Source organism: Zootoca vivipara, chromosome 3 (assembly GCF_965207765.1).
Source record: "Zootoca vivipara chromosome 3, rZooViv2.hap1.1, whole genome shotgun sequence".
In the NCBI taxonomy this organism is placed as follows: Eukaryota; Metazoa; Chordata; class Lepidosauria; order Squamata; family Lacertidae; genus Zootoca; species Zootoca vivipara.
This window is the reverse complement of record NC_142586.1, coordinates 66,066,201-66,078,521: the sequence shown is the minus strand read 5'-3', so window position 1 is coordinate 66,078,521 and position 12,321 is coordinate 66,066,201. Positions and strand designations below refer to the sequence as shown.

The 12,321-nt window shown below is 38.8% G+C and overlaps 1 protein-coding gene across 12 annotated transcripts in view; it reads right to left on the bottom strand.

Moving 5' to 3' along the window:
- ARID1B (AT-rich interaction domain 1B) overlaps positions 1-12,321 on the bottom strand; it is a 357,452-nt gene that overhangs the window by 109,933 nt on the left and 235,198 nt on the right. For all 12 annotated transcript variants that reach the window (XM_035108659.3, XM_035108661.3, XM_035108664.3 and 9 more), the window contains one exon: positions 7,361-7,604. In XM_035108659.3, coding sequence (XP_034964550.3) covers positions 7,361-7,604 — 244 coding nt within the window. The remainder of the gene's footprint in view (positions 1-7,360; positions 7,605-12,321) is intronic.

Here is a 12,321-nt window from a genome sequence, read left to right as displayed (position 1 = left end):
TTGCAGCTCTGTCATAGAAGATAATAGGAGCAGCTCATAAATGACCCCTGCGAATACTTTTCTTTTTCAGTGACTTTGCCCAGGTACAGTGGTTGACAGTTATGTCTTCCATGAACAGACACTGTCTTCCTTGGATAGACTACACTATTCTCATGGTTCTTACACTCTCACAGAAGTAGCAGTGACAATATATAAAGAAACTGTTCTATTCAAGTGTCAGTCCAGCAACTACACTTGCAAGTTCCACAGAGCTATGTTTCCTCTATTTCATGCCAATGACAGTACGGAATAGAAGATTTGTGTATACCTTAAAAGTTACTTCTGCTATGTCGGAGGACGTTGGGGAAGACAGGGCTCTGCAAGGTCCCTAATCTATATAGAAGTGGCGACAATCTATAGTAGCTCAGAAAATAAACATCAGCCAGAGTTCAATTTATAAGACGTTTTACCAAGGAACAAAGCCCTGCAGCCAACAACAACAAAAATTAGTTGACAAAGCAGGAGCAGACTAACTGAATTGCCCTGTAAATGCATCCATCATTTCTTAATATTGAAACATCTGATGGAAGAAAAAAGATACCTTTCCATTTATGATGCGTTCACATCAATATTTTATGATGAAAGCACACAAAATGGAAAGAGGAGAATGTAAATTGTTTCATCTGTAAGAGCATAAACTAGACATGTATAAAACTCATATTTTCATAATGCAATAATCAAAAATCCAGTATTTTTCATGAATGTGACAATTGTGGATGAATGATGGGATAAAAAGTATTACTTCAATAAAGGAACATATTTTAAACATTTACAAATTAAAATAAAATTCTAACTGGCAATGTGAATTAAGCAACAGATGTTGCAGGTAAACAACACTTTTACGACTAACAAGGGCGAAAAGACTAATTATTTTTCATAGTCTCGTCTAATACAAGGAAATGTCTATAGTTTTATACACATATTAAACATAGTTTAATTATTTTAACATTGTTTTAATGATTTGATTATTTGTGGTAGTTTAAATTAGTTCAACACATTTATTCATGGGTAACCTATGTCTTAAAGGTTTAAGTTACTTAATTGTAACATTATAAATTAAAAGCTCTGAAAAAGAGGGAATAGGAATTATCCTCATGGTGCTAATACCTTATGTGAAGTAAGTCCTTTGGCTGTTATCCTGCATTGAATTATGTTGCTGAAGTCCTACTGAGCAGCTCATTACTTTGCAGGATTGTAACTATAGAATTCAGCAAAAATTACTTATCATTAAAGGTGTTCAGGATTGAGACCCAATTAATGTCTATAATCTGGTGGGTTTATCTTTTCTTCCAAGCTAAAATTTCTTCCAAACCAGAAAAAACTATTGTGTTGCTCTCTATCACAGTACGGTAAATCTACCAATCTATCGCAATGAATGAAGAATATTGTATATTGCTTTATTTGATACAAGTTGTTTATTTTAAAGTTATTGTGACTTTTTTGTATTGGATCAGATTGTTATTATGTGTGTGATCTTTGCTGCCTATTTTGTTGTTTCTTCAGCTTGTAACCCCCCTTGTGTATAGTAATATAGAAAGGAGGTATACAAATCAAAACTGAAATGAAATGAAGAATAGGCTGCTTCACAGGCAGGCACTGACAAATCTAACTGCCTCCCTGCTGGACGTAAATAACTGGACAAGAAAGACTCGTAGCAGTCTCAGATAGGCTCATGCAATAGTTTGGCTATGAAAAGAACAACTGGTATTTAACCTAGTTTCTGTTTTTAGCCAAGTGTCAACAAGTAAGGCAAAGCCCCACCTTTGCTTGCTAGATGGGTGGAGGAAGAGGCGGGTTCTTGTCTGACTTGCAGGAAGCGTTAGAACAGGGGTGGGAAACCTGTTGTTGGACTCCACATCCCATAATTCCCAACTGGCATGGGCAGTGGCCAGGGATGATGGGGAGCTGGAGTCCAACAACGGAATCATTTATGCTTTGGAGAAAGATAGAAGCAGCATGAAATACAGCTGTTTCTTCCCCCCTCCAAAGCTTTCTGCAGGTGGGGCAAGCTCTGCCTTTCTCTTTAGCAAGCATGAAAGGGTTAAAGGGAAAGGTGGAAAAGTACTTAATTAGCAGGAAGTCTTGGCAACAGAGAAGTATCAGCCCTTCAAATCTTCCTGCAAGTAGGACAAGACCCTGCCCCCTTTCAAGTCTACTGTGCTTCCTAGAGGTCCGCAAGGAGAAGACAGAAGCTACACATCTGCAAATAAAACATTTTAAATGTGTTGCAAAGTGCAATATACACATGTGACACTAGATGGCGAAAGTGAGCTATGCAAAATTCAATGTATTTTTCAAAATGTTTTTTTAAAAAGCATTTTCACAGCGTTTTTTCTGTGTGTGTAGATTCCACCAGAATCTCCCCTGCCTTGGAGAATGGCAGAAAGTGAGAGAGACACGTGCTGTAACTTTCCATTTGCTAGCACCTCTGCAAAGGAGACGATCCCAGCATTCCCTTCTGGCTTCTAGCAAACATAGGGGGCTTGGAAGAGAAATGGTGAAGAAGAAAGAAAAGAAGAAGAAGAAGAAGAAGAAGAAGAAGAAGAAGAAGAAGAAGAAGAAGAAGAAGAAGAAGAAGAAGAAGAAGAAGAAGAAACGAAATACTAGACATATCTGCCACTTTTTACCTGATCCACACTGCTGGTGCAAGTAAGACCAGACTCCATGGGCTTGCCCAAGGGGTGAGAGTGCAACATAGGAAGCTGCTTCATGCTGAGTGCCACCATGGTTGTATCTAGTACACTACTGTCTACACTGACTGGAAGTGGCTTATGGATTTCAAATAGGATTTCAGTCTTTTTAGCCTATCTTGAGATGCTGAGGATTGAACTTGGGGCATACTAAGCAGGTGCTCTACTATTGAGCTATGACCCTTCCTCAAATAGGTAGATAGAAATAGGCACAAAGGTAGAGGCTTGGGTAGTAAAGCCAAGCTGATATGTGTAGATTCCTGTACGCAGGGAATGCTATCTTCCCTTGTGGAGAAGCCTGGTGCTTACCTCTTCTATTTGATCGGTATGATAGAACCTGTTGCTGCTCATGAACTGCTGCTATATGTTGGGGACAGAGAGACTGAGAAGCCTGGAAATTGAATTCCCTTATTATCGTTATCACAAGGCAACATGGACTGTAATTCTATATACGGTACTGTATCTTAATTCACCATCTCACAGATCTGCACATTCTATGCTCCTCAACTTTATGATACCAATCTGATTTGTAAAATCAGGGCCAATTCTGGAGCTTTCTCAGGTGAGTGCTCTGAATACGATTACAGCAGGCCTGAATTAGCATTAAGCTTTATATAAGCAACCATCACTCAGAGGCTGCCAACCTTTTTTCTTCCCAACAAGGTGCTCACATCTTTAAAAGCTGGATCAGAGGCAGAAATTGGGCAGGTATTATTTTTCCTATAATTTCATTTGCACGTAAGAAAAAGCATCACCTGCTCAATTTCCGCATGAGACGCAACTGGTAAAGGCACAGGAGCTGTGCCACAGAAAAGTTGGCAACCCTAGCAACTGATCATCTTTCCCTGCCTTTGTGTTCCCCGCTGACTGAGAGCTCACCTAAAAACTTCATATACAGCAGCAAAAGAAAATCTGAAAAGTCATCTGAGAAAAACCAGTAACTACACCCCAAAGAGCTATTGCCAGGATGATAGAAAGTATCAGGCCAAGTCTCTTTGCTTTCTTTTACTATTCAAAAGATTACTGAGAAAAACTTGGTAATTCAAGTTTTGTTTCTGTTGAATTATTGAAATATATGACATCAAAGGAGATACAGAGGCTTATGACTGTGTTTTGATGACAAAATAAGTTGCCCCCCTCACATAGCTAACACTTCCTCTTCAAGCCCCTGTGTCCAAGTATGTTTGTCCCACAAACATTACCTGAAACTCTCTAGTTACCAACTTTGTAAAAACAGTTAATAATAATAATAATAATAATAATAATAATAATAATAATAATAATATATTATTTATACCCCGCCCATCTGGCTGGGTTTCCCCAGCCACTCTGGGCAGCTTCCAACAGAAAAATAAAACACAGTGATCTATTAAACATTAAAAGCCTCCCTAAACAGGGCTGCCTTCAGATGTCTTCTAAAAGTCTGGTAGTTGTTTTTCTCTTTGACATCCGATGGGAGGGCGTTCCACAGGGTGGGTGCCACTACTGAGAAGGCCCTCTGCCTGGTCCCCTGCAACTTGGCTTCTCGCAATGAGGGAACCGCCAGAAGACCCTCGGTGCTGGACCTCAGTGTCCGGGCAGAATGATGGAGGTGGAGACGCTCCTTCATTTCTGTCCATGGTTCTGTCCATGGAAAGAATATTATTACTACTATTATTTATCAGCCACCTTACTCATGGAAATGACCTAAAGTGACTTTCAGACACAGTAGAGATACGAACACTAATGACAATAAACACAATCAATAAAAAAGTAAAAGCAAATAAACCCACATCTATACAAGTAAGAAATGACTTTTAGACAGGCATATAAAATGTAGGCAGACTACACACCATTATATGAAGTTCACCTTGCTCTTCATAGTGTCAGAGAATTAAAAAATAAAGCTACAGTTAAGCGAACAAATGAAATGTTTCCCTTGTATTGCTGTGACCACGCTCTGAAATTTGAAAAACTGCTAAGTAACTGTTTTGTGCATTAGGCGTAACTTTGTCAATTAAATTGTTGTACTGCCAAGGCCAATAAATGTCATTCATGGATCTCAAAAAAGAAAAAAGAAAAAGCTGCTGTAGAACATTTGACTCCGGAGAGAAGTGAAACCTTTTTAAACATGAGAGATTTTTAAAGGGTGATCATGTCAATTTCACTACTGCAATTTCCACTAATGTTAAGAATGGGTTAAAATAACAGCAAAACCAGAACAGACTCAAAAGGTTCCTCTCAAATGAGCTGTCTATTCCTCTGAATATTAAACAAAACTGGTTGGGTAAGGCGTATAAGTGTTTGCTATTTATTTTTTGATTTGGCTGCATGGGAATGGGTCTTAGTTTATAGTTTCCTAAGATTTAACAACATCCTCTTCCATTACAGACTGCTTGCGCTCCCAAGACAATTGGGAGTGGGGGTAGTGTTTACTATTTTGGATAGTTTGTCCACAGAATAATCAGGGCTTGCATCAGGGTGTCTCTGTGGCTACTAAAGCACCTGGTGAACATATAATATTAGGGCTTGAGAGCTGGCCATAGAATCATGCACTCCCAGTCTCTTCCTTTTTACATTTTTGCTTTGTTAGTAAATTGGGAGTTTTGGCCCAGGAGGCAAGCCAAGCTAGCATTCGCTCTCTTCTCTGGCATCAGCAATGCATTTTGATGTTCTGCTGTGTCAGCTTCCACTCCTCAGCTCTGGTTGAATTAGAGAGAGTGTTGTACAAGCCTGCTAAATGACATGCATCTTTTTTTACTGGTATTAATATACCAGGACATATAGCATAATAATTTAGTAAAATACGAATCATAAATGAGGAAACTCAAGTATAGACTGTACAGAGATATATGCATGATCTCTCTCCCCTCCACAGGGTGTTTATTCAGAAAGATATTTTTAAAACCCAAATCTAAATTACAGATTGCTAATGTCCCCAAAACACAAATTATACATTGTGGCGTTGTTATAAGGAAGATGATTTGAGAAATTATTTATTCATAAACTTGTAAAAGTTGCTGTTGTCCTCAATAGTAATTCTCTGCTCTGTATTTTATTCTCAGAGTGGAAATGCTATCAGGGAACAATTATAGAAGCTAATAATAATAATAATAATAATAATAATAATAATAATAATAATAATATTTATACCCCAACCATCTGGCTGGGTTTCCCCAGCCACTCTGGGGAATTACTATCAGAAATACAGAATTTGGTCTGCACAGGGGGGAAAATGCCTATTGAGTTTTAGGGGATAGTCTAGTATTGGGGCTGTGCCAGTGTATTCTAATACTCGCAATGGGTGATCATGAACAACACGGGAGAAAAAATTTGCGGTGGGGGAGAAAAGCATTTAAACATTACATGTGATAGAACAAGCCACTGGGAAGCTCGTGTGGCAGTTTGTTGTGTGTGTCCTTTTGATGTTTCTTTAGCTGCCAATTTAATCTCATCTGAGGAAGGAAAGAGGTAAAGGATTCTTTCGTGCCAGCAAGCCCTAGGAATACACCTTTATTTTAACAGCCTTCCCAGAAAGGAACCTCCTGTTGCATTTTGGCGTTGTCTTGTCATAGCTATCAGCAACACAACAGCTGCTTGTTTTACAATGACTTGCTAGAGAGAAAATGATAGAGGAAGCTCATCTATGTCACATGGAGATGCTCATAGCAAGACATAACAGGTGGTAATACAAGAGGATTGAGGTCAGAACAAATAAGGTAGGATGAGCAGGAAGAGAAAATTCACTGAAGGCAGGGCCAGATTAAGACCTTTAGAGGCCCTAACAACTTCGAAGATTTTGGTGCCCCCCAAAAGCAAATTTCAAAAAGCAAGATTTTATTTTACAGTTCGTTATTGTTTATATTTTGAATTAGATATATAATTCAAAATATAAACAATAACAAACTGTAAAATAAAAATTTGCTTTTTGAAATGAAGCAAAACCTACAGTACAATAGAGAATATTTATTTTTGTATACATCCAGTTTATTTATATTTGAATAATTTTTTTCCTACTTTTTCTAACTGCAAAATCTTTGATCAGATCCTCAAAACTAATCGTACGTAACATATCTGCTTCTATACTTAGTAGAGATAAGGTCTTCAGCCTGCCTCGCTGCATAGTTGTTCTGTTGGTATTTTAAATGTACTTCAACTGGGAAAATGAATGCTCTACTGAGCAATTTGTGACCATTAATGTTAAAAATCTGGCAACAGAAAATTTCTGTGGTGTTCCCCTTCCCTTGATTTCCTAAGCATGTGCTTATTTTGGCTAATGGCTAATCCAGCCCTGACTGAAGGTAGAGAAAGATCACATGACAGGAACATTTTGAGACAAGGTGAGTCCCTTCATTCAAGGCCTTTGGGATAGTGGAAACCCACAATCAATGTTTTTGAAATGCCGAAGTCCAGTCTGAGTAGCAAACTACCAGGAATACCTCCTGCACAACCCAGTTCTATAATGGCAGTGTGATACTTAATTGTCACAATGTGGTAATTCATCTAATGTCTGAATTATTTAGCACAAATTATTGAAAATGTGATCTTTGCACATGATGGGAAAGTAAAAAGCATATACAAATGCTGAAGGAAACATTTAAAAAACAAAACAGTTGATGGATTTTTTTTATTTAAAAAAGCCCGTCATTTACCTGGAATACTTGCAGGAGAAATGGGACCAGATCTTGACTGGTTGCTTCCAACGGGAGAGCCCACAGGGGAAGGGGAAGGCCCCCCAGGGATACTGGAGAGATGTGGGGAGGCATGAGGGGAGAAAGGCGACTGTGCCGGGTTGCTCTGCTCCCCTTGACTGCTGGTGGAACCTGATGCACTAACCGCTGAACTCAGTGTTGCTTCAGTTCCTGTGGGCAGGTCATCAATGGAACCCGATAAATCCTGAGGGAAAAAGAGGGGGGGGGAATTGGTAAAGGAGCAGTTGGAACGTCAGAAGATGGTAGGACATTTTTCAATTTGAGACAGAAGTCGTGGAAACACTGTCTTGAGATGAAAAGTAGGGGTTAATATTTTAAACAAATGGAGCCCTGTTTGGATTTTTCCTCATGCCACCCCACAATATAAAGGCATAACAAATGTGCAACACACACTCAGATATGTTATATTTCCCAGGAAGTCAAGACAGTTAGAGGGGAAATGCATTTACATTTCAATTTACCTTATTTCTTACTACAATGTGGCTGCAAGTTAGACCTTTGCTAAAACCCCACTGAATCACTCATGGAGCTCTCTCTATATATTACCTGGGTTTCTAGGACACTGATAGGTATCCACTTGTGCCTATTTTAATGTTCTCGGTAGTTTATTAGATGACTATCCCGTACAATTATTTATCCTATTAAATATACATGGAGAGTTTATGAATAGGATGCTGGTGCTGCAGGACAGTACTTTTATTCACTTTAAAATCAGATGGAAAAACCAAGACCCAAATCCCTTACCAAATTGCATTAATGAAAGATTTGCTCTGGCGTGTGCTGCTTACACAACACTATAGCAAATACAGTGAGCTCATTTAAAATACCCCTCAGGGCTTCAGGGCTTTCATTTTTATTTATTTATTTTCCACAACCACAAGGCATAATAGTGGAACACATAGCAATCACTTCTGCTATACCAACAGAACACAAAGTTATGTCATGTAGTGAATTTATGCCAGTTGCACCAGTGGTGTACAATCACAATGTCAGTGAAATAGGCAAAAATGCACAGAGCGGGCAGAGTGGAGTCCTATGTTACTTCAAAGGTTATTCTCACTCTAAACGATGACATAACAGAAAATGATGGCATAATAAAAACACTCCATTGGAACACAGAATCATAGAATCAAATGCAAACGCTTCCTCATTTCCTTGTCTGTCACCCAGCCACATCAAAGGATACAATTCTGACTAATTCAGAAGCCAATCTATAAGTTCCAGAAAGAAAAAAAACAGATCTCATATAGAAATTTTTGTGGCATGTGGCTGTAGGTGCACAAATGAAAGCTCTGGTGATGGAAAACATGGTGACAGGGAACATAATGCATATAAGGAAGAGCCATTCATATAAGGAAGAGCCAAAGCTAACAATGAAGCAGGATCATCAGAATACTTAGGGTGCATTTAGGTATTCTGTTGCAGGACCCTGGATTTTGTTTTAACCTCATCTCCATTGTTGCAATTGGGGTTACAAAAGTGAAGCACCCCCTACTCTGACTGGCTAAGCTTGAGAGGTGGGCTCAGCAGATCATCAAAGTGCTGAGCCGGCCCTTTGCAAGGAGCACAGGGCTTGCAAAGGGCCCTGCTGGATTTTGGCATGATTTGGAGGAAACAGCTTTGGCAATCAGGTCCGCAGGCTGGAGGTTCTCTGCCCCCTGTCTAAACTAGATGGCCCCTCCAGGGTTTTAGAGAGGGCATACTTCCTGCCCTGGAGATGACAGGGATTGGACCTGGGACCTTCTGCATGCAAAGTAGGTGCTCTAGTGACACTGAATTATGGCCCTTCCCCTAATTCAACTAATGTTGTACAGTGCCTTCCATGCACAGGTACCCTGGGGAAACCGTCGATGAGCAAAGCTATGGCTGGTTGGTGCCAGTGGAGTTGGCAGATTCTATTGGCACTGTTTTACTTAATACATTGCTGCTGAGAGTAAATAGGACATAGTGTTAAAGGATTCCAGTACATTATATTTGTATTCAGATATAACAGGGAGAAACATTAGCCTCTGGCCCTACAGATGTTGTAGGACTACAAATCCCAGCATCCCAGACCATTGTCAATGCTGGCTGGGGCTGATGTCACCCAGGAGGGTGACAGGTTAGCCACTCCTGCTTTAAAAAGCATTCTTTGCTTGTGTGTGTACAGAAATGGGATATGACTCCGCAAGCCCAGCATTTGTTCCTGATATTTCTCAAAATGCTAAACCATGATTTAGCATTGGGCATGAGGTAGGCTAGTGGACAGAATGCTCTTTTAAAAAAGGTTCAGCACTAGACTCAAGCTTAATTGGACAAATCCCTTCCTGCAGTTTCTGGTTTATTATTAAAATCAGTATATTTACTTCCACATAATGGGCACAATCTAAGAAGGCTACCTTGTGCCATCAAATGAGAACACACCTGCTCTTTGTGCCTATGTCAGCCACAGCTAGCAACGGTGGCCAAACTATCTGTTTCCTGGCTATTGTGGGTGTTGTGGAGCCTTCATGGATCTCCCCTGAGAGTGATGCAACTGTAAAGCCAGCTCACACAAGCGCTTTGCTGATGAACTAGAGCATCTGTTTTGGGTCAGGGTCAATGCATTCAGCACTAGGATGTACAACAATATATACCTGAGTACGAGTGGACACACACTATAGGGACAAAGGGGTAAACATTGTTAGCATGCCACATTGGGAATGCTTTTCAGTAGAAGAAGATAAAGAAAATATTTTTGTTGAATTTGTGAAATGCGAAATCCAAGCAACATTCTTCATGTCACAAAACCCTGGTGAATGTGTTTGTTGTTTAGTCGTTTAGTCGTTTTCGACTCTTCGTGACCCCATGGACTATAGCAGCCAGGCTATGAATGTGTACTACTATTGAAAAACCCTTTTTAAACTTAACAAGTTTCATTTGTAATGAAGACACATATTCACCTCACAGAATCTTCTACCCAGGATCTTCTTTTCTAATTTGTTCTTTTAAATAGTAATACTGAAGTATCTACAATTGATTCTTTTAAGTTATTATGCAGTGTTTTAGACAGAGCTGTGGTATATGCCAGGATCAATTCAATTAAGAAAATGAGCTTTTGTGAATTATTTGAACTTGGCAATCAGGTGCAGTGAAGTCAGAAATTCATGAAGCAGTAATTTCAGTATATTAAGAGATATATGTTCAGTATGTATTTAAAAAAATGATTACTAGTTATTACAGTATGTATAAAATCATGATGGAATACAGTACTTTGATTTTTTTTCTAGAGAAGTATATTCGTCCTATTGATAAACACTTACACCAAGTTTTGTTTTCATGTAATAAAGGGCATTCTTTGACAAAGTCAAATATATAACAAATGCAACAGAAACTGCTGATAAAACAAGTATAGGCTACAAAAAATATAATAAAATATGAAAACAAACTCCCTCAAGATAGGCTCAGTTGCTTAAAATGAATACCGATCTTGTGCATTATAAAAAAAGAAAAGAAAGAAATCATGTGCCCCCAAGGGAAACATGTTACAATAATGCACAATATGGCTTTTAGGGTAGCCATTCCATTCAGACAGCATCCAAGATATTGATAACATTTTTTTGAACTGCAGGTAACCTGTTTTATAAGGCCAAGTAATGTTTGAAAATGTTATTAAGTATGTAACATACCGAAGGATAAAATGATTTGCAGTTCAGGGATAAAGGCAATACCCAAGAGTCCACTGTAATGCAACCATTTATCTTTGACTCCCTCAGTGAACGCATGCGAGGAGGAAAGCTTGAAGGGAGGGGGAAGGTATATAGAGTGGCTTTTTTCTCCCCCCATCAGGTCACATTACGGCTTCTCATTTTACTAATCCCCCATGGGGGTGGAGTGACTGACAAGTCCCAGGCATTTCCTCAAGTGCGTGCCTTCAAGGGATTTCCTCACAAATCTGACACAGCTCATTCATAAAAATCAAAAGGGGCACACGTGATGCCGTGATGCCGTTCTGCATGAAGAGCTATACTGAGTCCAAAGAAGAAGAAGAAGCAGGGGCTGGGGAGTGAAGAGCAAGCAAGCACAGCTTTCAAATGCTTTATGCTCTCTTTTAAAAACTATCCCTACCCACCCCACCAGTATGTCATTCTCCATAAAAATAAACCAGAAGGATTTCCTTCCCACACTGGATAAAACTACAAGGCTAACTTGGAGCTCATTTAACTTTACATAGAAAGATATTAGTACAGAAAAAAGCATGCTTTTTTTTTTGCTAAGGAAAAAAAAGTCAGCTCTCTTCCCAAGTGAATCAATATATTTATCCTCTCCTGATCAAATGTAAAACTGGCATATATAAAACACCACATTGCACAAGATAAAATTCCTCACATGGTAATAATATTTGTGTTAATCCTATGTGTAATTCAATACATATGATAAACATCTGCATGCAACTTGCCACGTGTGTATGTGGCAATAAACTATTACCAAAGATTTGTGCACAAGTTGATATACATGCATTTCTCATATATGTAAACCTACACCTATGATTTCCTAGACACGTACTTTCATAAGAAAATTCAATGTCTGTGTACATATAGTGCTTCATACAGCAGCAGTTATATGTACTATACATACATACATACATACATACATACAAACAAACAAACAAACAAACAAACAAACAATATACACATAGTGGTACTATCCTCCTCCTCTCTCTGTCACATATACACACAATCACATAATAGTAATAAAAAACAGAATACACATCAGCCAAACTTATTTTTGCCTTTTTATGTACTCTGCCATATTCAAAATTTAAAGTGCATTTTGCCTTTACTGTTTTCAAGATGGTGACTTTACAAAAACCTGACATTCTATTCCTGTTTCTCACACTATATATACAGAAATGACACTGCCACCTAGCCAAGTTACATTTA